The sequence below is a fragment of the Lissotriton vulgaris genome, chromosome 5, assembly GCF_964263255.1.
Source record: "Lissotriton vulgaris chromosome 5, aLisVul1.2, whole genome shotgun sequence".
Classification (NCBI taxonomy): domain Eukaryota; kingdom Metazoa; phylum Chordata; class Amphibia; order Caudata; family Salamandridae; genus Lissotriton; species Lissotriton vulgaris.
Genome location: NC_141693.1, coordinates 937,834,028 through 937,860,755, shown reverse-complemented (window position 1 = coordinate 937,860,755; position 26,728 = coordinate 937,834,028). Strand labels below are relative to the sequence as shown.

Sequence of the window (26,728 nt, the reverse complement as noted above, 5' to 3'; positions counted from 1 at the left end):
ATTATGTGCATTTTTGGAAAGAAAAAATGTAGGTCTGAAAACTATAGTTGGGCTATAGGAGGACAGAAACTAGAGGTGGTTAAAACCTACACCTTCTTAGGTAAAATAATTTCAGCAAACCTAAGTGAGAAACCCCACATTGAGCACAATTCGCGTAAAGCATTGGCTCAGGGTATGGGGTTATGTTCCTTGTACAATGCTACAGGGAAGAGACACTTTACACTATTTTTGGATGTGTTTAGAGCAAAGATCCCAGCAACTCTACTGTACGGAATAGAATTAGTGGAGTTAAAACACTGGGGATTCTTGCAAAAAATGGAAGGAAGGGTACTAAGAAGAATCTCTTCCCTTAATACAGCTTGCTCTGTATCTTCATGCAGGCTGGAATTCGGACTCCGAAGTTGTTGGGTACAGGGGTTGATTGTACTCGTAAGGTGGGTATCCTGCTTGGCTAGAGGTAAATCGGGTTCCTTACGGGAAGCCATCAAAAATGAAATCCTGGGCAATTTTAACGAGTTTTCCCTGTTAGTAAAAAACTTTAGAAAAGCAGTAACTCTGTTAGAGCTGGATGTAAGCACTTTGTTTTCACTTACTCCCTCTGAACTAAAGTCTAAATTAAAATGTGCATCTTGGGAACTCTGTTATAAATTGGATATGATTGCCCAACAGGGAAAAAAAAGAAAGGCAATCACTGTTAAACACATATACACCAAAGCTGGCCCAACAATACCTCACCTGGAATATCCCCCATAGAGTCCGTAGGTTATGGTACCTTTTAAGACAAGATTTGCCCCCACTAAATCTCCTTTTTGCAAAGTGGTATGGTGTATCTCCAATATGTAATCTCTGCCATAATGCTGTACAGGATCGTAATCATGTCTTGTTCATTTGTCCCGCACTACGCCCATTGCGCTATAAATGGTTAAAACCAATTTGTCTACAATTAGGAATTTTAAATGTAAAAACCTTTTTCCATGCACTTTATTGTCCACCAAATGAAATGTTCTGCTTCAGAATTTTTAACTTTTTTAAAGGGTTTTTAGATATTTATTAATGATACATAGAGAAATGTTAGACGATTGCTCGACCAGTGGATATGAAGTGTTTCCTTTTTGTTCTGTTTCTTGTGATCTTATTGTAATTAATGTTGTATAATTGTGTGTTTATTTTATGTGGCCCTCATTGAGAGCCAAAAACATAATAAACTTTGAACTTGAACACATGGGCAGAAGAGAGAATTGTTTCCCTACCAGAGAACTGTAGAGCAGCTACATGTGATTCTTAGAATACCTTTGTATAGCATCACATGGGAGGAACTTTGTAGTTAATGTATTAAGTTTCATTCAGTCATAAAAATTCCTTCCTGGTGCGATTTTATTTTGTTAAAATAATAGGTGCCACAAAATATATTTTGTTTTGTTTTTTCCTTGTTTGCTGAAGTCCAGATTTGCTTTCATATCTCTCAAAAATAATGATTGGGACAATGATTACATGCCATATAAGTAGTGTCCCAATTATTTACATTTAACAGTTGTTACTCTTTGTCTTAATTTCCACATATCAGGCACTGTAACCTGCCTCTCCCCCTCTCATCTATCAAGCTTTCTTCTATCTTTGGGTATGTCAGGACAATGTTAGGAATGTAAGTTTTTAATGGCATCCAGCGGTGTTGGGTGGGCCATTCATTTGCATTATTTCTTAGATTTTCCTGTCTCAAGGTGGATTCTACCTCAGAAGTAATGGCTGGTGTTAGGACATCACAATTAAGAGTAATAAAGGTTGCTGATGAGTAGTTAGGAAATTACCTCATATGGCTTTTACTGATACCTCCTTTTTAGAAAACAAATACGACTATTATTCCTTATGATTTCAATAACATATTAAAAATGTGATTTTAATAAACATTTCTATACACTAGTTGAGACCTTTGGGTTTTAAATGTGCAGAACAAGCCGGTAAACCACAAGGGAAAAACAGAGCCATAGAACAAAAGTGTAGTATTGGGATTTTTCTTGTCAATGTGCTGGGTTTTAGGTCTGCAGAAAAAGGCGGAGTTCTCCGTGTACACATGAACAATCTGTTTTTCACGTGTACTTTGTCTTCAGCATTAGCTTTGTCATTGATGTTCTCCGTTGCTCAGATGGTGTTACATTATTGTGCCACGACATTCAGAAGTTTCTACAGTGATATTGGCCTTGTTGCTAGTAGCACTGCCTTTGACATACAGAAGAATGCATTTCTTAACATGGTGCTTCATTTTAAGGATGTCATAAATGGCTGACTGTCTATAGTGTTGTTGGAGGTCGTAGACTTATATGTTAAACAAAAAATGAACCCAAACACATAACTTTGAAATGGGGTCGGCAGTGGCGCCTCTGTGCAGTGCCAAACAATGACACACTGCAAAGGGCACATTTGAGCGGAGCTTGCAGCATTAAGGGGTGTATGTCAGTACAACGCGATCTTTTAGATCGCAGTACTTGACAACACAGGCATTACAACGCAAGTCGTTACAACGACTTGCGTTGGAGGGCGCGGATTTTGGAATATTATAATTTTATATTCCAACACCAGTCCACGTAATAGTACGGAAGGTGTTGGAATATAAAATTACAACATTCCTTGTCCAACAGCGCCATCCAGCGCAAGTCGTAGTAACGACTTGCGTTGTAATGGCATTGTTGTAAAGGCACTGCGGTGTAAACACCGCGTTGTAAACAATGTTTACCAAGCCATCAGATTCTGGGATGGCTACATGTCCAGACAAACTAGTTAAAGACTGCATCTGAGTGCTAGCCAAAGATATTTTTCCTGCTTAATCAACATCCCTACAGAGAGATGAGCTGTCAAGTCAAGTCAAGTCAAAGAATTTATATAGCGCACTACATACCCGGAGGGTTTCAAGGCGCTTAGGAAGGGGAGGAGGATTACTTGTCAAATATCCACGTTTTAAGTTGCTTTCTGAATGCAAGGTGGTTCTGGGTAAGACGAAGGTAAGCGGGGAGTGAGTTCCATGTTTTAGCAGCCAGGTATGAAAAGGATCTGCCTCCCATGGTGGTCTTGTTGATGCGAGGTATAGTGGCGAAGGCTTGGATGGAAGAACGTAGTTGGCGGGAGGGGGTGTAGAAGGACAGTCGTGAGTTGAGGCATTCTGGACCGATGTCGTAGAGTGATTTGTGTGCGTGGGTAAGCAGTCGGAAAGTGATCCTCTTATTGACGGGTAGCCAGTGGAGGTCTTTAAGGTGACCAGAGATGTGATCGTTGCGTGGGATGTCTAATATGAGTCTGGCTGAGGCGTTTTGGATTCGTTGGAGTTTCTTCTGGATTTTTGCGGTAGTACCTGCGTAGAGGGTGTTTCCGTAGTCCAGTCGGCTCGTGACCAGAGCGTGGGTGACTATTTTCCTTGTTTCGGAGGGGATCCAGCGAAAAGTTTTTCTGAGCATGCGAAGAATGTTGAAGCAGGAAGAGGATACGGCGCTGACTTGTCTGTTCATTGAGAGTGAAGAGTCCAGGATGACGCCTAGGTTCCGTGCGTGGTCTGTCGGGATGGGTGCTTTTCCGAGGGCTTCCGGCCACCAGGAGTCGTCCCATGCAGAGGGGGATGTACCTAAGATGAGGACTTCTGTTTTGTCTGAGTTCAGTTTCAGACGGCTTTGTTTCATCCAATCGGCAACTTCTTTCATTCCTTCGTGTAGGTTGGTTTTGGCGGTGCTGGGGTCATTGGTGAGGGAAAGGATCAGTTGAGTGTCATCCGCGTACGAGATGATGTTGAGATTGTGTTGGCGTGCGATGGCCGCGAGGGGGCTCATGTATACGTTGAAGAGGGTGGGACTGAGTGAGGATCCTTGTGGTACGCCGCAGATGACTTCAGAGGCCTCGGACTTGAATGGTGGAAGGCGGACTCTCTGGGTTCTTCCGGTGAGGAACGAGGTGATCCATTCAAGTGCTTTTCCTTGGATTCCGATGTTATTGAGGCGTTGTAAAAGGGTGCTGTGGCAGACTGTGCCGAATGCTGCAGAGAGGTCGAGGAGGATGAGGGCGACTGTGTCTCCATTGTCCAGTAGAGTTCGAATGTCGTCTGTTGCTGCGATGAGGGCGGTCTCAGTGCTGTGTTTTGCTCGGAAGCCAGATTGTGAGGGGTCGAGGGATTTGTTGGCTTCGAGGAAGGCGGCGAGCTGGTTGTTGACAGCTTTCTCGATGACTTTGGCCGGGAATGGAAGAAGCGAGATGGGGCGGTAATTTTTGAGTTCGGTGGGGTCCGCTGTGGGTTTTTTCAGAAGGGCGGTGAGTTCAGCGTGTTTCCAGTCTTCCGGGAAGGTGGCGGAGTTGAAGGAGCAGTTGATGACGTCTCGGAGGTGCGGTGCTATGACGGAGTCTGCTTTGTTGAAGATGTGGTGAGGACATGGGTCTGTGGGGGATCCTGAGTGGATGGAATTCATCAGGCGGATGGTGTCCTCAGTGGAGATTGGGTTCCAGTCGTTAAGGGTGTTCACGGGGGGAAGATGATCAGCAAATGGTAGGGTGGGTTGGTTTCCGGGTTGGTTGTCAAAGCTGTTGTGGATGTCTGCAATCTTGTTGTGGAAAAATGAGGCTAGGGAGTCGCAGAGGGTTTGAGAGGGGGTGATGTCGTTGGAGTTGGCCGAGGGATTGGAAAATTCCTTGACGATGTTGAAAAGTTCCTTGCTGTTGTGAGCGTTGTTGTCAAGTCGATCTTTGAATGCTGTTTTCTTGGCTTTTCGGATTAGTTGGTGGGGAGTGCGGGTGGCGTTTTTGAAGGCGTCCTTGGTGCTGGTGGTTGGGTCTTTTTTCCAGGCCTTTTCAAGGGAGCGGCAGAGTTTCTTGGACTTCTTGAGATCATCGTTGAACCATGAGGCCTTCTTGCTGCCAGGTTTGTTTTGACGTTTTTTCAGTGGTGCTAAGGTGTCAGCGGTGTTGGATAACCATAGGGTGAGGTTGGCGGCGGCTTCGTTAGCGTTAGAAGAGAGGGCTGGGGTGTTTTGAAGGAGCGATGCGGAGATTTGGTCTGTGGTGATTTTGTTCCAGTTTCTTTGCAGGGTAGGTTGGAGGTGGATGCTGGGTTTTGGTTTGTTGTAGGTGAAGTGAACGCAGCTGTGGTCAGTCCAGAGGAGGTCCGTAGTGTGGCTGAAGGAGACATGGTTGCTGGATGTGAAGATGGGGTCGAGTGTGTGACCTGCGATGTGGGTGGGGGAAGTGACTAGTTGTTTAAGTCCGAGGTTGGCGAGGTTGTCCACGAGGGTGGCGGTGTTGCGGTCGTTGTTCTTTTCAAGGTGAAAGTTGAGGTCTCCCAGAAGGATGTAGTCTTTGGAGGGGAGCGCGTGTGGGGTGATGAAGTCCGTGATGTCTTCACTGAATTTTGCGCGGGGTCCTGGTGGTCTGTAGAGGAGGGTGCCTCTGAGTGTGGTTTTAGGGTCGATGTGGATCTGGAAGTGAAGGTGTTCGGAGTTGGCGAGGTTGGCGTCAGAGCTGGTTGATATGCGGATTGATTTCTTATGGACGATAGCGATTCCTCCTCCTGTGTGGCTGGTACGGTCTTTGCGAGTGATCTTATAGTCTTCAGGGATGGCAATGGTGATGTCTGGTGCGGAGGAAGCATTCATCCATGTTTCCGTAAGGAAGGCGATGTCCGGAGAAATGGTGTCTAGTAGATTCCATAGGTCAATGGCGTGTCTGTGGACCGAGCGGGTGTTGAGAAGGATGCATTGTAGGTGATTGGGGTCGGGAATCTGTGGTGTGGTCGTAGCGGAGATGTTGACGGTGCCGCGGAATTTGCAGGAGAAGCAGGAGAAAGGTCCATGGGTTTGTCCAGGGGCGGCTTGGACGCAGTTGGGAGCGCGACCGGGGTTAAGGGCTAGGAGGGTTGCGGCATCGTAGGTAATGCGGGGGGGCTGGGAGGGACGGGGACCAGGGGGTCTGGCGCTGGGCGCGGTCCAGGCGCGGACGGGCGTAGACGGGCTTACCTTTGGCGCACCTTCGGCGCGGATTGGCCGCGGACGCTGCGCGTGAACGCTGCGCGGAAATGCATCTGTCATATATGGGTAGTCGGAGGGGGAGGGGCGAGGGAGGATCCTATGGGAGGCGGTTGCGTGGTGGAGGGGGCGGTCTCAGGGCAACAACAACAACAGAGCAAATGGCGGCGTCAATAACACGCAAGCAGACCCACTTACAGGAAGCTGGGAGCGTAATTAAAGAAAACACTATCTAAACAGTGAGCAGAGCAGCTTTCATGCACAGCGTTACCAAAACTAGAGTCTTAGCAGATATAATTGCGCACAACCCTGCAGGCACGTTCGAGCGCTAAGCGTGGGCAGCAGCGCTATGTGGACTGGGATTCAGAGTGAGGAGAGCAGCGTTAGCGAGGCTGAGCAGCACAATCAAAACGATACCAGGCAGCACAGGGTAGGAGTCAGCGAGGGCAGGAGGGAGCGACCGTGCTCAACCAGGGTCGAGGCGGTCACGGCGCTATGGTGGACAGGGGTGAGCCTAAATACAAAGTGGGAGGGAGGATCCTATGGGAGGCGGTTGCGTGGTGGAGGGGGCGGTCTCAGGGCAACAACAACAACAGAGCAAATGGCGGCGTCAATAACACGCAAGCAGACCCACTTACAGGAAGCTGGGAGCGTAATTAAAGAAAACACTATCTAAACAGTGAGCAGAGCAGCTTTCATGCACAGCGTTACCAAAACTAGAGTCTTAGCAGATATAATTGCGCACAACCCTGCAGGCACGTTCGAGCGCTAAGCGTGGGCAGCAGCGCTATGTGGACTGGGATTCAGAGTGAGGAGAGCAGCGTTAGCGAGGCTGAGCAGCACAATCAAAATGATACCAGGCAGCACAGGGTAGGAGTCAGCGTGGGCAGGAGGGAGCGACCGTGCTCAACCAGGGTCGAGGCGGTCACGGCGCTATGGTGGACAGGGGTGAGCCTAAATACAAAGTGGGAGGGAGGATCCTATGGGAGGCGGTTGCGTGGTGGAGGGGGCGGTCTCAGGGCAACAACAACAACAGAGCAAATGGCGGCGTCAATAACACGCAAGCAGACCCACTTACAGGAAGCTGGGAGCGTAATTAAAGAAAACACTATCTAAACAGTGAGCAGAGCAGCTTTCATGCACAGCGTTACCAAAACTAGAGTCTTAGCAGATATAATTGCGCACAACCCTGCAGGCACGTTCGAGCGCTAAGCGTGGGCAGCAGCGCTATGTGGACTGGGATTCAGAGTGAGGAGAGCAGCGTTAGCGAGGCTGAGCAGCACAATCAAAACGATACCAGGCAGCACAGGGTAGGAGTCAGCGAGGGCAGGAGGGAGCGACCGTGCTCAACCAGGGTCGAGGCGGTCACGGCGCTATGGTGGACAGGGGTGAGCCTAAATACAAAGTGGGAGGGAGGATCCTATGGGAGGCGGTTGCGTGGTGGAGGGGGCGGTCTCAGGGCAACAACAAGAACAGAGCAAATGGCGGCGTCAATAACACGCAAGCAGACCCACTTACAGGAAGCTGGGAGCGTAATTAAAGAAAACACTATCTAAACAGTGAGCAGAGCAGCTTTCATGCACAGCGTTACCAAAACTAGAGTCTTAGCAGATATAATTGCGCACAACCCTGCAGGCACGTTCGAGCGCTAAGCGTGGGCAGCAGCGCTATGTGGACTGGGATTCAGAGTGAGGAGAGCAGCGTTAGCGAGGCTGAGCAGCACAATCAAAACGATACCAGGCAGCACAGGGTAGGAGTCAGCGAGGGCAGGAGGGAGCGACCGTGCTCAACCAGGGTCGAGGCGGTCACGGTGCTATGGTGGACAGGGGTGAGCCTAAATACAAAGTGAGAGGGAGGATCCTATGGGAGGCGGTTGCGTGGTGGAGGGGGCGGTCTCAGGGCAACAACAACAACAGAGCAAATGGCGGCGTCAATAACACGCAAGCAGACCCACTTACAGGAAGCTGGGAGCGTACTTAAAGAAAACACTATCTAAACAGTGAGCAGAGCAGCTTTCATGCACAGCGTTACCAAAACTAGAGTCTTAGCAGATATAATTGCGCACAACCCTGCAGGCACGTTCGAGCGCTAAGCGTGGGCAGCAGCGCTATGTGGACTGGGATTCAGAGTGAGGAGAGCAGCGTTAGCGAGGCTGAGCAGCACAATCAAAACGATACCAGGCAGCACAGGGTAGGAGTCAGCGAGGGCAGGAGGGAGCGACCGTGCTCAACCAGGGTCGAGGCCTAGCCTAACGACTTAAAACAAGCTGTGCTGTGCTTTTAATAAAAATATTATTAGGGTTATTACAAGTACCTTGATTCTTGGGACTGCCGCACTCGCAGTGGTGGTCCAACCACCACCACCCCGACCATTTGACCAGTTTATTATGAGGGTGGCAGTGAGACCGCCACAAGACCGCCGCCTCCTCGGCTGGGATTCAGGATCCCAAAGTGGTGGCGGCACGGAAAGGGGCCTGAATATGCTGGCAGTACCAATGCTGGTACAGGTGAGCATATTATGACAGCATATTATGAATTGCATTTCCACCTCCCATTTTGGGTGGTGGAAATGCAGGTAAAGGGACCAAGACACCCCGGGTATTTGTGCGCTTTATAAATCCCATTAACAAGGCCCCACAGCGAATCTGGCCATGGGGGCATGTGCGGAGGGGCACATGTTGTCTCCCTTACAATTGCACAATCATGCGTTCCTTTTGTGGTATGCATGGTGCATTCCCCACAGTGCCACACAGTGCACATGCGTGTAGCAGGCTCTCTTAGGGTGGCGTTATGTTCTCCTATAAGCCTTACATACCTGCTGCCATGACACCACAGCAGCATCACCCGCCCACCCACCCTGGATTAAACTCATAATCCGGGTGCACCATGGGCTTGTCGGTCTTACTGGGGACTGCAATGGTAGTGGTCCCAGATGAAAACCACACAACTCGTAATAAGGCCCTAAGTAGATAACACCTAATCAGCCAATTTAAAACCAATCTCTACACTTACAGCCTTGTTTAAAATCATCATAGATGAAGTTCTCAAACAAATACAAGATAATGTATAGAAAGGCAAGTTCTTAGATGATGGACAAACCGGCTTCTGCCACTTGCAAGGAATGGACACAGTAATTGTGGATACTCAAGAAGGTGCTAGAGCTCAAAATAAGGCCACACAACACCAATTGCATTACTAGACCTGTCAGTGGCCCTTGGGATCCTCCGTACAATACTAAAATAATGCTTAATATTATAGTATAAGTATGGTCATAGCTAAACTCGTTCCTCTGAGAGCATATGTGATATGTTAAAATTGGCAAATACTGCTTGCAACCCACACTGCGAGAATGTGGAGTACCCCAGGGTTCATTACAATCCTATTCGTTGTTTCATCTCTTCATGCTCCCTTTGTCACATTTAATAAAAGAAATAGAATTTCAGAGCGCGTTATAGGCAGATGACATTCAACTACTGTTTGAAAGGAATTAAAGAGCTTGCTCTTATGCCTTGTGTATATTGTTTATCAAAGTGAGATAAATAGTAAATGCAAAGTTTTTATAATATTCCTTAATGTTATAGTTTATTTGTAGTTTATGCCACTGGTGCTTAGCAGCTGATCTGACAACAGTAGAGGCATTGAATTATAATTGAATTTATGTCGATTTTTCTACTCCTGATGAGGTCAAATTTCAGCTCTTTATGGCACATAGAACACTACTGTGCTACCGAAGGTTAGTTTTTAATTTAGCGGCCATTCCTTTGTTTTCAGAAGAAGCCCTTAAATGCATTACCCAGTTTGTTTGTCCTGGATTCAGAAGAAGGTAGATGTCATCACTAGAAGAAGTGACAGGTGTGTTAGCTTGCATGAATTTATGGTGGTTTGAATTGTCAGGCTAGAGGAAGCTCTGAAGATCAATATATTGCCGAAAAGTATTTATCAATTTGCAGGAAGAAAGAATACAGGATATGGATTGAAGCATGGTCACTTCGCACAAGCACAGGCAGAAAAGTAAGCCAGAAGACGTGCAGTTTTGTGTAGGAGTCGAATAAGGGCAGGGCATGTAGAGGTTGATAGGCATTCAATGGTCATATATCAAAGTCCTTTTTTGTGCAGGAATTATGCAATATAGTGGAATGAAGCTTGTAGAAGTTGGCGCAATTTGACCAGGTGATAGAGTATTTGGCTGCGTGATAGCACTTAAACTGACATTTAATTATACAGTGACAGGTTGAGAAGAAGATCTTTTGACAGGTAAGATTGATTGAGATATGGCATACGATGTTGATAAATTGGCCAGATCCTTTGTTTATGGACTGACTGGGCTTCAGTCTTGTGTTTTGTCTTGTTTTGTAGAAAACGGATTGTCCGGATATCCATGATAGTCAGGTGGGGAATAATTAACTAGTAACCATTATTCTGAATTCCAGTTGTATGTCAGTGGCTCTTATTTTTACTGGGAGTGAATTCCACAATTTGATAGACCATACGTATAAAAGTAGTGCTGCAGACAGTTTTCTTTTCGTAAAGAGAAATTATTTATTGCCGTGGTCGTTTTGAGAGTAAATCCGGGTTGAAAGTATGTGTTGATTGTGAGAAAGTCATTCTTGTTGGCTCTGATCATCTACATGTCATGACTGATACTGGGGGTAACTAACTCTGACTGTAGTCCGGGCTCTTTTAACCAGGCGCAGGGCCAGTGCTCTGATGAAAAAGGTATATGGAAATTAGGTATAATTACAATTGGCAATGACAGACCCTGTAACTCTCTAGTGTATAATCAGGCAAGGGAGATCCAAACTACTCATAAGTCCCTAGAATATAATAGGCCAGGGGGGTTTAGAGAACCAGTAGATGTCCTGCACTGTAGTGTGCACTGCTGTGTGTCTACTGTCATGTTTAAAGTCAGCCCTGCTTTGCAAACTGTCTTTAAATAATAAACTGCCTGCAAATTCGACCTTGGAATAAAAGGTACTTCCAAAGTGGTAATCTACCTTATTTTTACATATAAGTAACATCTAAGGTCTCCCCTAAGTGCCCCACGGGTGGGGTGCCATGTAACTATAAACAGGGACATTATAAGGTATGTTTTATATGCCCTTGTGAGGGAAAAACTGCCAATTTCACTTTCCCTTATTATAGAATATTAGCTCTATAGGCTAACATTGGAATATGTTATTTAAGTATAACTATTGCTAGGAATAAGCTATAAATATCATTAAAAGACATAAAAGATGGGCAATGATCAATCCAATAACTTGTCACTGTTGCTTTTATCATGACTAGTACAGAAAGGAAGTTATAGAACTTTCTTTTAATAGAGCCAATATCCAGCCTTCAAGCAGACTTTCCTGATTGGTCAACCTTAACAGGCTTAGTCAGGCTGCTTTGATGAGTGGCTGCCTAGAGCAGAGGTTATCTGATGAGGAGAGCTCTGCAGCTGCAAAGAACAGGCCAGATTGGGGGCTGGGAAAATCAGACTGGGCTACGAAGAGAGCAGGACAGTAAGGAATGCCAGCTAGGCCTACCCCCTCTTCCTGTAACCTAAGCCTGATGGCAGACCCAGCAATTGAATTTGAAGGAGGTGGGGTGCAGTGCTTTGTGGGACAAGACTATACCACACTTTAGAGGAAGCTGTCATGCTTTTATGTCGCACCTAGCACCTCATTGAACCGAGGTGCCCCCTGCTTGTCACTCCAGTGCATTGAATAAATATGTGAGTGCTGCATAGCAACTCAGATTTCCTGCCTGAGGCTACACTCCAAAAGGATTGCCCTGCTGGAACCTTGGTCTGCACCACACAGGATTGCTCCCTGAAGGTCTGCTCTTGTTGCACACTTTGAACTACAGCCTTGAGGACTTTGTTTTGCTTCAAAAGGGATTAGGGAGTGGACTCCCTGATACAAACTGGTTAACAGAGCTTCCAGGTACCATCTCCCTCAAGAATTCCCCAGCCTGGAGTGCATCAAGTGGACTTTTAAAGATTTTGCCAGGTGCATTGTGGGATCTGTAGTTTCAAACTCCCAAGGACATTCACAGAGCATTTAGACCCTTGGATTTGTGTTTTGGACACTTTGAACTCTCAAGAGGATCTTCAGGAAGAAGTTCCAGAAGTTTGTAGGAATTTTTGGAAAAAGCTCCATAAGTGGAGCAACCCGATGTTGAGAATCAAGTCAACGACCTTCAACTGCGACACAGCCTAGGTTTTCCCTAAAAGCTCAGTAGCTCCAAACTTTCAGGATTTGACTAGGGCCTTATGGAAAAGTAATCGGATGATGTTGCATCAAAATCGGCCTACTGGAGGGTACCACAGGACGTCAAGAGAAAAACCCCCCTGAAATGTTTCTAAGGCTGAAGGTCCCATATTGACTGGAGCCTCCTGCTTAGTGTATCCGACCGGGGCTCCATCACAGTCAACCTCAAATGTTGACTTTGTCCCGGACAAGCGCAACCAGATGTCCCAGGTTGGTGCTATGTTTTTAAGTACTATAAAGTGGTTAATCTATAAAAATTCATATCTTGGGTTCCCTAAATCGGATTTTTGTCATTATGGTGTAATTTTAGAAATACAACTATGTCCTATTTTTGGAAATTGAAGAAGGATTTTTATTGTGTGTTTTGTCTTTCTTATTTATTTATTGGTGTTTTAAATGCTTTACATACCTGTCTCCTGAGTTAAGCCTGCTTGCTCGCAGCCAGCCAGCACGAGTTGAGCCAGAGGCTAATGTATTGAGGCTTTCCCTGGCTCTCATATTGCTTGGGTGGTCTTATTGCTAGTAGTAGGTGCAAACTTACCCCTACTAATAACCCATACTACAACACTGATTTTGATCCAGATGAATTCAGGATCTTTATTGTGTATTACTGCGTCAGTGATGCATAGTTGGCTGGCTAACATCTTCTTGTGATTAGTAACTAGTGGTGAGCCTTCAAGGCAAGATGGGTATGTGTGTGCATGCCTTACACAATGATTTCTTTCTCCCGAAGAAGGCCCACAGTGATGTTATTGATCCACTCACATAACTAGGGGTCGAAACATTGACGTTCCTGATCTAGCATTGTTGCCCAACAAGGCCCATGCAATATAGGAGGTCTTGCTAGGGTTTTCTGTTGCTAGGAATATAAAGCTATCATTAAGTAAAATTGATGTTTCATGTTTTTTGTATAATTTTTGTAGTGTCGCAATTTGTACAGTCACCATCTATCACCTTTGTAATCATCTTTGTATGTCACAATTGTAAATTTTCACTAGTATTTGTTGTGTTTGTTGAATAAGTTGTATTGTTATTTTCTCTAAATTAGAGGATTTTTTCCAATACATATCTATTTCCAAATTGATTGTCATTCTGTTTTAGTGTTGTCCTGTTTAATCATTTGTTGAGACTTTTATAAAGTGAACATATTCTTGTTTAAGCATTTTGTGCCTCTACCTGCCTATGGAATCAACATCTGGTTTAAACTGACAGAGGCCTGTTTGTGCAATCACTCTAGAGTCTAGACATTCACACAAAGGGAGTTGAGGTTTGCCCTGCATATCCTGATGGCCCATCACAAGGCTGATAGGCCTTCCTGAGCTAGAGTGGTGGGAGAAGCTGTCAGCTGCATCTGAATAGGGCTGTGCTTGGCCTCTCACAATGCTGTCTCCACCCCCATGGAGTGCATCTGGAGCCAAGGCCAGGCAGGGAAAGAATCTGTGCACTACAAAGATAATCCTTAGAAGAATGCCTACTTCAAAGGCCAAAAGGGGTATAAGTTGTGGACCTAAAACCCAGTCTTTTAGAACACTTCTGAATCCAGAGGTACCTCTGCCAAGGAGAAGAGCTGAAGAGCCTTGAGGAGGAGTACTGCCCCTTTGCTGGGTGTTGCTTTACTGGGTTGAGCTGCAGTTGCTGCTTTTGCTTTGGAGAGAAAGGGACTGCACTTTGCTTTGTATCCTGGCATGTTTATGCTTGCCTCCTGTTAAAAAGTCTCAGGGCCAGCAAATACTTTACCTACAGCATCCCTGAGCTCCACTGCTGGGAGGTCTGACCTGCCAAATGGTGAAAATTCTAGTTCTAGGCCCTTGGAGGTTGTTCCTGCTGCAAAGACCTGCTTTAAACCATCAAAATAAATGCATCCCACTTCCAGTTCCTGTTTTTCCACATCAGCACCACTATGCGGGAGAAATTTCCATGCACCACTGCCGTGCAGCCGAAGACATTGACGCAGTGCTTGCCTACGCCCGAAGAACTGATGCAGCTCAAGTTCAGCGCACCATGTCTCCGAAGTCCAAGATCACCACACTGACTCCAATGCAGGTCTTGCTGTGCGGCTGACAAGATCAACGCATTGTGGGACCGCGGCTGAAGAACCCACTGCTGAATTGATCTCCATCGCTTCCAGATTTCCACGTATTGTACCTGTGCAACAGCTTTCCCTGACACATTACCTGCATCCCAGAATTGTCTTGGATATCGACTCTTCACTTCCCCCTACAATCTGGATTTGACTTAATATTTCTCCTTCGTACATAAGTACTGACGCATTGGCTCCCCAAAGTCTCAGGAACTGATGAATTGCTGTGTTTTTCAATGCTTTCCTCCTCTGATGCTGTTTTGCCATTTGTATTTTGATGAGGTACTTTGATGGGTCCCCAAGAAAAGGAGTGTATCCAATTGACCTATCCTTTACCTTGGGGGAGGTTATATGCGCACTATCCTCCTCAAAAACTGGAAAGGCCCCTGGCCCGGACGGCGTCCCATTAGATATATTTGTCTCTAATATCGACCTATGGTCCCCAATTATTACCCAGTTAATGGCAGCTGTGCTAAGCACCGGCCTTCTGGGTTCCTGGTCCTCCTCCATACTTCTTCCTATTTTTAAAAAAGGGGATAGAAATAACCCTGCCTGCTACAGGTCCATTTCCCTCCTGGATTCATTGGGTAAAGTCGCGGGCCGCCTAATTCTTGACCGCCTGCAGGATTGGGCGGCAGAAAATAACATCCTTACTGACCTCCAGTATGGATTCCGGGAGGGACTGGGCACCGTAGAACAGGCTTTAAACTTGACACTTCTAATAGGAAAGTATGTGGGAGTCAAACGGGGTAACCTATTCATGGTTTACGTCGACCTTAGTGCGGCGTTTGACTGTGTAATTCACACCAAGCTATGGTCTATTCTGGAGAAGTTGGGGGTCGATCCGCCGCTAATCAAATTTTTGCGCGAGCTTTACTCTGAAGCTTCGGCTTGCGTAAGGTTTGGAACAGGTGGCGAACTAACATCTTCTTTTCAAATAACACGTGGAGTTAGGCAGGGTTGCGTCCTGGCTCCCTTCCTGTTTAATTTATACACCAATGGTTTGGAAGCTGCCATGCTTGAAGGGAGCCAGGATTTACCTACCATTAACCATCGCCCTATCCCAGCATTGCTCTACGCTGACGACTCAGTTATCTTTGCTAGATCCCTGGTACAATTGCAGAAACAATTGGACAAATATTGCAACTATATGCTCTCACTTGGGTTAAAGGTGAATAAGACCAAGACCTTTGTCATGCACACGGGGCCCAAGGTGAAAAGCTCGAAGCATCTCTCTATCGAGCAATCAAAACTAGAACGAGTTAGGGAATACCCTTACTTGGGTATTCTAATAGATGATCAGCTAACGTGGAAAAGGGCACTGGTAACTAGAAAACTGCTTTACCAACGTGCTACCTCTGCCCTTGTCTCATTTTCTAGAAAAATGGGCAAGCCATCTCCCCCCGTACTACTTAAAATTCACCAAGCTAAATGCCAGAGCATTGCCACATATGGGGCTGGTGTATGGGGTTATGTAAACACGGCTGAACTCCCAAAAATTCAAAATGGCTTTGTAAAATATCTGCTGGCCCTCCCTCAGAGTGCCCCCACATATGGATGCCATATTGAGCTTGGGATTGACTACTTAGCTGACTACATCAAATGTCAACCAATGCTGCTATGGCATCGTATCTGGTCTAAGCCTGAATGTCACCTTACTCGTGCCCTGATTTCGGATTGCTTGGGGCTGACCTCCTGGAAAAAGATCCCATGGTTGGCATATGTTGTTAATTTCTTGAAAGATTTGGATCTTAACCAATATGTAACAGAGCCGTCACTAATCAGTGAGCTAAGAAGAAAAACCTTTAAGTGCCATTGTCTTAACCATCTTAGGGAACTTCGTTTGAGCGGCGAACTACCCAAGCAATCAAATGCCCACATCATGATGGTTCAAGTGTCACCAGGAATACAGCCTTATCTCACTTATTACCTGTCCAATTATGAAAAATACCTATTAACCAGGTTTCGTTTTAATTTGTTTTTCCGACTGGTAACCTTCCCAAACCCATTGAACTGGTCTCACGACCTAGATAAATGCCCATGCGACAAGGTCTCGTCCCAAACCACTTTGCATGTAGCCTTTTTCTGTTATTTCTACGCCATACCTCGCAAACGCTGGGTTTTGCCTGTGTTGCGTCAGATGGGGTTGAGGACCTGCCGACCAGCGCTTCTCGCATTGCAACAGCCAGATTCACAATACGTGGCTAAGAACTTGGCCATGTATTTGAAATCATGCTTAATAATTCGTAAAGCAATAAGGAATGAAGATCCAAAACCTTGAAATTTTGTGCTATGTAGCTGATTGAAAGTGTATTTTCCCTTCTGTTTTTCTTTTTGTAATGTCATAGGCTTTTTAAATTGTATTATAATACTGTAATAACATTAACTTGTTTTTTTTATGTGAATATGTTTTTTAAAAATTATGATGTACTTTTTATGGTTAACAAATTGTCTAACCGAATAAAAGAATTTGATGATGATGAGGTACTTTGTGTAAAATCACCACATCCATAGAGTTCTATGGACAGAATTGCTTGAAACCCTTTAAAAGTCATATTTTGAGTTGTATACCTTGGATGTTTGGCATTTTGCTCTTGCTTGGTTTAGATAAAGATACTTTATTTCTCTAAACTGGCGTAGTGTCCATTTGTAAGGTTTTCACTGTGCCACTGCGTGTGCTATGTACAGATACTTTACACATTGCCTCTGAGATAGGCATGCCTGCTTGTGCCAAGCTACCAAGGATGGGAGCAGGGGTTATCTTGGGTGTGTAACTCCCTTATCTTGACTAGAAGGAATGGTCCCCACTTGGACAGTGTGCATACCACTGCCAACTAGAGATCCCCATTTCTAACAATTGTTTTGTCAGTCAGTCAATCAATACTCTTTATTTTGCTATATTTCATAGCATTTAAAGTACAGATACAATAAACAATCTGGTACAATACCAGGATATCATGTAAGAATAAAGAATAACAATAAATTAGTTCTTTTTCAACTACTGTGTCTAACCCGCAGCACTGTAGACAAACGTGGAAACCCAATTTACCCTTGTAGGCTTGGGCGATCGATAATTGAGATAAAGAGTAGCTACAAGGGATTTTGTTTAGAATCTTACTCAATTATTTTTTAGATTCTTAGTTCTAACAATAGAACCCAAAGTATCCTCAGGATAACCTAATGACTTGGTTAGACACTATTATCAAATGACAATACATTCATTGTTGGCAAATTTAAAAAGTGACAAGTAAAAAGAAGAAGAAGCACACAGCAAGGAAGGGTGTAAAGTTAAAAGGATTATTTATATTGATATAAATCACAAGAGGAAAAAAATTAATTAAATGGGGATACAGGTTGAACAAAACAATACAATACAAAGCCTATTATGAAGAGCAACAAATATGCATTTCAATGACAATTCATAACAGTAAAATCAACTCCAAAGGTATATATAAAGGAAACCAAATACAAAAATATATCTAGGTGTCCTGTGGCAAAAGTGCCTAGGGAGATGATCTTTAGGTCGACGTTTCGGTCCTTTAGGCTGTCGTCAACTAGACCATCATCAGGACTAGTTATTTTTGAGGAAAAAACCCCTTGAGAGCATGAAGCAAAGAGCGAGAGTCGTCTGGCAACAAACGTTTTGTTGCCAGACGACTCTCGCTCTTTGCTTCATGCTAGCCGAGTGATTAACGAACCTCCGCTTGTCATTCTACCTAAAATATTTGGTGACTCTGACCGACCCACCGTGATTTACCGCTAATTTCTTGAAAGTATCTATATGTACCACATATAAACCAGATCGTACATTTGGTGCTGCTTCAAAGAACTTTGAATCATTCTTACAAGAGTCTCCTTCTAAAAAAGATACGTTTTGTGACTTTTAAGCAATCCTCTCAGCTTAATTAAAAACTACCTCAGAGTGTAACTTCATCAATTCCACTAAGGCCATTTACTTCCTCTGGTCCTCTCAAGGGGTTTTTTCCTCAAAAATAACTAGTCCTGATGATGGTCTTGTTGACGACAGCCTAAAAGACCGAAACGTCGACCTAAAGATCATCTCCCCAGGCACTTTGCCACAGGACACCTAGATATATTTTTGTATTTGGTTTCCTTTATATACACCTTTGGAGTTGATTTTACTGTTATGAATTGTCATTGAAATGCATATTTGTTGCTCTTCATAATAGGCGTTGTATTGTATTGTTTCTTTCAACCTGTATCCCCATTTAATTTTTTTTTTTTCCTCTTGTGATTTATATCAATATAAATAATCCTTTTAACTTTACACCCTTCCTTGCTGTGTGCTTCTTCTTCTTTTTACTTGTCACTTTTTAAATTTGCCAACAATGAATGTATTGTCATTTGATAATAGTGTCTAACCAAGTCATTAGCTTATCCTGAGGATACTTTGGGTTCTATTGTTAGAACTAAGAATCTAAAAAATAATTGAGTAAGATTCTAAACAAAGTCCCTTGTAGCTACTCTTTATCTCAATTATCGATAACCCTCAGCACAGCTTCTTTCTAATAAGATTTTGCTTAAATTATATTCTTTTGATGTTGGGATATCCCAGCAATGTATATTCTGAAGGGGATTTGACCTTCTGCCCCTGTGATAGGATTTCTTCACAGACAGACTTGAACATACGCTTTTTCTGCTCCCCCTATACTTTTCAGACGAAGAGATTTATAATTCCTATCTTGCGCAAATGTAATTTTAGGAGTTGCAGACCTGCACTGTATTTCTTTCAAATGCTGGATGCTCTTGTGGTGTGTGTCTCATTGGCATCATACCTTTGGGCTACTTTGAAGAAAAGGCGAGATCAGTTACTACATGAAATTAGATTTCAGAGGTTTCTTAATTTTTTAAGAATTGCTGCTCGCTTGATTGTATTGATTGGTCTTATGGATGAAATAGTTTTGAAAAAATATTTTAAGTCGATTCTTATAGCCTATTTATTGTTAGTGTTTATTCTTACATGATATCCTGTTTTTGAACTAGATTTTAATGTGAATTTGTAGTGTATCTGTACTTTACATTTGCTGCAGCATACATAGAGTCCAGTAAAGTAACTATTTTAGGTGATTTCAATCTTCATAATAATGATGCCATTGATAAAAATGCTACAGCATTATAATATTTTCTACTGGCATGCATTCTTCTTTAGTAAGTATTTGTACATACCCACCAGGCGAGACATACCGTAGACCACATTAATGATACAAGCAAGTATTGCAGTATTCAAAAACTAACATGGTCAGACCATCGATGAGTAATTTTTGCTATTCCAATAAACTGTATTTTGGAAAACAGATCCCTAAGTGTAAAAAAGCCTTTCTTCAGTGGGAAAAAATGGATGCTAGCAAACGTAGCAAGTCTCTAATTAATACTTACCTGCCACTGTCAGCAGATATCAATGTCAACATGTCTGATTTTAGTAAGTGGATAAAAGCAGCTCTATCCAAGGTACTTGCAGAAAAAAGCATCTCCCATTGGGTACACCTATCTGCTCCCTGGTACAGTGATCCACTAGTACAAGCCAAAAAAGCAATGCAAGGTGAAGGAGTGGGCATGGCGAAGCAGGTACCATGAAGATGCTAAAAAAATATAAAACACTATAAACTACTATTGACCATTTTCCACAATAATGTTTAGTAAAATCACATCCGCTCATCAAAAGACCCTTCTAATGAGGCCTTTGCGAACTACAAGGCCTTGGCCACAAGAGCGGCTCCTATTAAATACATTTTCCTTTCCCAGGAGTTCTGTCAAAAATGGTTATCCTATATTATAACTACAATGTCTCCCTTCTGGCCAACCTTTTCTCTCCCTGACCCTGTTATCAGCGCTCCTGCAGAAGATAGCACGATCTCCATCTCCTCAGCCACAATAAATGACAAATCAGAGAGCTGGAGCACCTTCTTACCGATTATGGTAGAAACAGTTATGGATAGACTCTGCACTATCAAATTGGTCTCATCACAGGACCCTTTTCCTGACAAACAGTTCGGAATATTTGGCTAATCCATGGCTCCCTTGATGAGTTTTTAATGTAACCAGTCCTAAGAGATGTGCCAGATGCCTAATTTCTGTAAAGAGGCAGTGGTCCTACCACTATTTAAAAAGATGTCATTGGATTTAACCAACTGCACGAACTGTAGACGGATCTCCTTGCTGCCGGTGATGATAAAGATCCTAGAGAGCTGGGTTTCTATACAATTGTCACAACACATGGAGGATAACAATCTACTTCACAGGGTCCAGTCCGGCATCAGACCAACCATGAGCATGGAAGCAGTGTTGTTCGCTGCATCCAATGGTACAAGAATGGCCCTGGATTCAGGTGAATGAGCTACCATGATCCTGCTGGATCTATCTGCAGCTTTTGAAACCATCTTCCATAACATTATGCCTAATTGACTTCAAGATTCAGGAGTAAAGGGAGAAGTGCTTGGAAGATTTATATCCTTTCTTACAGACAGGAACCAAGCAGTTGCACTTAGTCAATTCCAGTCAGAAGCTGGGCCCCAACCACATGGAGGTCTCCAAGGATTAGCTTTGAGCCCCTCTCTTTTCAAATGCCATGTGGCACCTCTTGTGAAATAGAGTTGTTTGGTGTGAATCTTTACACCCATACAGATGATACTTATTTATTATATTATAATAATATTATATTTATTTATTAGACTGGGTGAGAAGGGAAACTCAAAATAAAGTTTTAAGTCAGGTTCACGAGTGTGGCCTCCTGGATGAAAGCCAACTCTTTGCGACTAAACTCTGATAAAACAGAGGTGGTAGATGTTGGTAACCTCTCAGCTTGGGCAGACTGATGGTGGCCACAATCTATAGGAACACCCCCAAACCTGATAAAATCTAGAATTCTGGGTTTTATCTTTGACAGCAAAACGTCTTTTAAGCTGCAAATATTCAAACACTTTGCTACCTACTGTTACAAGATGAAAATACTAAGAAAGATTCTCATGGTCAGTCCAGAGGAGCATAAACTACAACTTGTTCAAGCCCAGGTCATTAGCTGGCTCCATTACACCAATGCACTACATCCGGAGCTTCCAACGTACGCACAAAGGAAGCTGCAGTTTATTCAAAATTCAGAAGCTAGTTTAATCCTCAATATCCCAAAAAGAAAACACTTATCTCAACACCTGAGATCAATTCACTGACTCTCAATTGAGAAAAGATGAACTTTCAAGTATCCTTGCTACTGTTACAAAGCTGTTCACTTGGACAAGCATGCTAAGAATTACATCCTAGCTCTCTTTCAGAGATGTGCCTTAGTCAGAACACTACGCTCCACCTCTGCTTTTCTAGTTATAGTGCCTAAATTCCAGAAAGCTAGGATGGGAGGTACAATGTTTGCAGTTGTAACATTGAAAGCATGGAAAGCTCTGCCCTTCTCACTCAGAGCGGAAAAGCACCTGATGCCTTTCAGAAAACCTCTCAAAACTTTTTTATTTTAACCGCTCTGGCTCAGATGTATCCAGATATCAGTATCAGCATCCAGAAATCTTTGTATATTTACACACTCATTAAAACCTAAGCTAACTAACTAACTAACTAATGTACAGCCTTCTATCTTGGTCAGCACAGTGACAGTGTAGATTATGTTGTGAGAGGCTAGGCCTGATAAGATGACATTCAGTTGAGTCATTTGAAGTTTGTCAAATCAGATGTTTGCATTGGCAATGATTATTTTATTTTTTTATAACGTTTTATATAGCGCAAACAAGATCCTGAGGGATAACAGAGCACTTTACAATATGATGGGTGGATGGACAAAAGCAATATCTATAACAATATCCTTAAGAGGAAGGGAGAGAAAGAATATACAGTGCAAAAATACAACCAGGAGGGTAATACAATAAAACAGGTGTAGGTGGGCAGCAAGGGTGTAGAGAGTGTATTTCTTTATGGAAGGTTTGTATTTCTTAATTCTCTGTTCTGGAATTCTTAAAGTGCATCTTTCAGGCACTGGCTTTGTATTTCTGTTACTGCCTTGTTGTTCATGCCTCATTTCGTGGGTCTTAACTGTGGGGATTCTGCAAACTTCCGGTGGGAGAGAGTTCCAAATCTTAGGGGCAGCTCTGGAGAAAGCTCTGTGACAACTTCTCTTTTTCTTAAGGATGAGTGGTTTCAGGAAGAGGGTAGATGCGCTTCTTGAAGCGCTTACACCACAGGATAGTTTAAGTTTTTGCGCAAGGTACGTAGGAATATTAAGGTGAAGGGCTTTGTGTGTAAGAACAGCAATCTTTAATTGAATTCGTGCTTCGAAGGGCAACCAATTGAGGGATTTTAGAACTGGGGATATATGATCTTTTCGCTTGGTATCTGTAACCAGTCTAGCAGCCGAGTTAAGTCCAGCCCTTAGAGGAGCCAGAGCAAATTTGGGAAGGCCACAGAGGGTAGCACTACCGTAATCTAACCTCGGCAAGACAAGCGCTTGGACCACTTGCTTGAAATCATTTAGAGGAAGGAAAGGTTTGATATTTCTAGCGATCTTATCAAGTGGTTAGCCTTTGCATACATTGCTGATATGACCTTTCTTGTTCAGATGCTTGTCCATGGGGATACCGAGAGACTTGGCTGCGTCTACTATGAGAGGCGCTCAATTGAAGGCAGTGAGGTGATTCAGCCAGAGGTCTAGCTTGGGGATGAGATTCGGAGGGGAGATGAGCTGGAATTCTGTTTTAGAGGTGTTGAGCAATAAATGATTCACCAGTAACCAGTTTTCAGTTTAAAGAGGAGTTTTCTTCTGCTTTTAATGCAACCACTTTTGGGTTGCTTATTTCTCTGCCCTATAACATATTTTGTTATCTGGGAACAAAGGGTTGCAGGTACAGCAGGGTGTTAGTGTACCCTGACCACCCAACACCCTTATTTTGGTCCTGATTAAAAACCGGTAATTTACTTGACGGTTTGAAACATGTAGACCTCACACATACCTCACAGATACATTTGGTCAGAATAAAACCATCACTGTATCGACATGCACTGTTTTTATTTTTGTCCAGTAGTCTTAGAATAAAATATTGTATAAGCCATACCAGGACAAATTTTAACTCACTGATTTTTTTCTTTACATTCATCACTCACATACCCGCTCCACTGTATCCCAGGTGTTGCAGCACACCTTGATGGCACTCGGCTGTCAAGGTGGCCCCAATGATGAAGCATGTCACCGACCATATCGGTGAGTGAGGGGTTCATTAAAAACAAAGAAGGACTTCTACTTTTTTCATTAGAATTCCATCCCACCGATATCGCTCTTTAGCCTTATCTATGGTGATACTCCTCCTTTTGTTATATAGTTTGGCATCTCACTTTGCCAGCAGTGCTTCGGTTGAATAGGAGGGAGAACTTTCGGCAAAAAGCTCCCCACCAATCCAGCCGAAATGTCCTTATTTGTCCATTGGGGGATTTACTGACCACCTTTTAAACTCATAATTAGGCCTGGTGAAAATGTAACGATGCGGCAGTCATTGAAGTAATTTTGGTAATTTCATGTTACTTGTGTGAGGTGAAATTACCAATCAAACCCATTTGCATAATCTATGAAATTTGGGGCAAAAATGCCTAATGAAAAAGCACTAGAACAGTGCTTGAGCAGCTACTGGTAGATATTTTTCATGTTCTATTATGTTTATACCGATTTTCTTGGTGCAAAATGCATCTCTGTGTACGTTTTGGCTAAATGCTAGTTTATGCTTCTAGCTAAATTCCGCATAACCTCCTGTAATTTTGCGTATTGGCACTACTGCAAATTCTGCGATTTACACCCACCTCTACTCATAATAACCTCTGTTATCTTTTTTAATTTAGTTATGGACTAATTAAAATATGTTTCAACATTTTCACAATGTTTACACTTACCAACCTATAAGGTCTGTTATCACATAAACAGTATTTGCATGCACTATTAAAATTTATCAGTTATTAAATGCTAGCAGTGTTGTTTTGTCAGCAGTAAATTACAAATATATTGAAGATGAAACCACATTACACCATTTATTATATTTTTCATTGTTTTCTTAATAAATAATAGATTTTACATCAAATGTAAATACATTTTCACTGCCAGTAAATAGAAATAAAACTGATTCAAACTATTAAAGGGATAAACTCTCACTTGCATTAATGACAACGTGTGATATGTTTAATGTGGTGAGCACCTTATTTAAAGTTTCTAAATTTTTCCACAAATCTATCATCTTGTTTTAGAGTGACCGACTGCTGATCAAAGGGGGAAAAATAGTCAATGATGACCAGTCTTTTCTTGCGGATTTATATGTCGAAGATGGGGTGATCAAGTAAGTTATCTGAGAATTGTAATTATTTATATCTAATATTGCTCAAAATTTAAAATGTCTTGTTTCAAACGCTTTACTAATAATACACTCAAATACAACCTTAAAAGAGCTTAACCATTAGCAGGAAAATAGAGTAACAAAGAAAGCTGTCAGAGACAGGTTGCTAGTGAGTCATCCAGCAAAAACAATCTCTTCACGAGAAAGGTAAGAGAATGCGCTCCTGGAAAATAGGACTAATATATTATTCTGGATGTAGTGGAGTAAATGATGTGTAATTCAAAGTTGGTAAATTAATCATATGCGTGAGTTTCTAAGAAAACAAGACATTACTTAAGGGTAAATGCATATATTGCTAACAAGCTATACTTAAACAAACAAATTAACACATCATATATGTGGAAAGTGTTTAGAAATGTCCAATATTGGGCATTTGCAAATTATCTATTGATGTAGATTGAGGCAATGGGACAAGTATAGAAGCACAGAACATCAACTATAAAGAAATTAGAAGCAAAACTGACACCACTTGAAGGATAAGTAACTGATCATCAGTCTGTAGTTGAAATAATTCAGTGTATGTATAAAGTTACTTCCCACAAGGGAAACAGGATATTAAACCTATACCACTAAATTAATGCAACGATTAATGATATTAATGAAATCAATTGCTCGAAGAACGAATTTAGCAGCACTGGCTTGATAGAAAAATATACAATAGTACAACATAGGCATTGTTTTAAAATACACACGTCATTTCTCATGACAATCAGAAGTTCATCAGTTTCTGGTTAACCTTTAGAAACATGCAACTAGATGAAGGCTGATATAGGAACCTTTCATATTTTTTGATATAGAAGTTACCCTTGATTGATCTGGCATGATGCTTTTTTTATCGACAAAAAAATTTCTGGGATGGGATAAAGTAGACAGTTATGTTTCATGATTCTCATGTGTTCTAGAATACCCAATTTGCAGTGGTGATGAAATGTTCCATGAATGAAGTCTTTTGCATATATGCAATTACAGACCACATACAGCACTTAATAAAAGTATAGATGAAAACACACCAGTGGTTCGGTAATCTTTAAGGAGCATTTTCACCATTTTCTGAAAAACAAAATCTAATCCATAACTTCCCTCCCAGCTTTCTATCTTCTGCCACCCTACAGATCTGTGCCTTGATACCCTACCCTGCGACTTCAAATGCACACTCTTTCATCACTTTTACTAATGACTTGTTCACACTGTAACTCTCTCTTTCTTAATCTCTCTCTCACATTCTCTTTCTCTCATACTCTCTCTGTTAAAGAGCTATGGAGTGACTGAAAAATTTTATACTGGTACCATATAACAATTACAATAAATAAATAATAGTTATGATGTACACCCTAATAATGATACAAAGAGGTTCACGGTGCCTCTATATTAGTTCAACGCATTAAATGTTTTAATAGACAATAGACCAATTGTGTTCCTAGTAGTCAAGACCTTTCGAGCTCCCGGGGGGGGTCCCGCAGGGATCCTCCCTAAGCCCCACTTTATTCAACATCTACGTAGCCGCTCTTGCCCCTGTTATCAGATCCTTCGGGTTTGAGTTAACATCATACGCCGATGACACCCAGATTGTGGTCTCGGTGCTCCCGGGGACTGAGAGGGAGGTGGCAGGCAGGTTTCAGGATTGCATGTCGGCAGTCAGCTCTTGGATGGCTAAAAGCTGTTTAAAACTGAACTCATCAAAGACTGAGGTGATCATTTTTGGCACAAGTACCAACCTTTGGAGCCCTAACTGGTGGCCCACTGATATGGGGGCCCCTCCCATCCCTGTTACAAAGGTGAAGAATTTGGGGGTCGTTATTGATAACCTTCTCACCTTTAAACCCCAAGTCAATGCGCTGAGTTCCTCAGTACATTACATTCTGAGAATTATCAGAAAGGTTCTACCGTACCTTCCTGAGGGCTGTAGAAAGACGGTGGTGACTGCCCTCGTTTTATCACGCATTGACTATTGTAATAGTCTTTTTCTCGAGGCACAACAGGGAGTGCTCAACAAGCTTCAAGTTCTACAAAATGCGGCTGCCCG

At 43.0% G+C, this 26,728-nt stretch overlaps 1 protein-coding gene across 2 annotated transcripts in view; it reads left to right on the top strand.

Moving 5' to 3' along the window:
• DPYSL4 (dihydropyrimidinase like 4) overlaps window positions 1-26,728 on the top strand; it is a 257,621-nt gene that overhangs the window by 27,970 nt on the left and 202,923 nt on the right. For both annotated transcript variants that reach the window (XM_086922540.1, XM_086922541.1), the window contains exon 2: window positions 24,560-24,648. In XM_086922540.1, coding sequence (XP_086778666.1) covers window positions 24,560-24,648 — 89 coding nt within the window. The remainder of the gene's footprint in view (window positions 1-24,559; window positions 24,649-26,728) is intronic.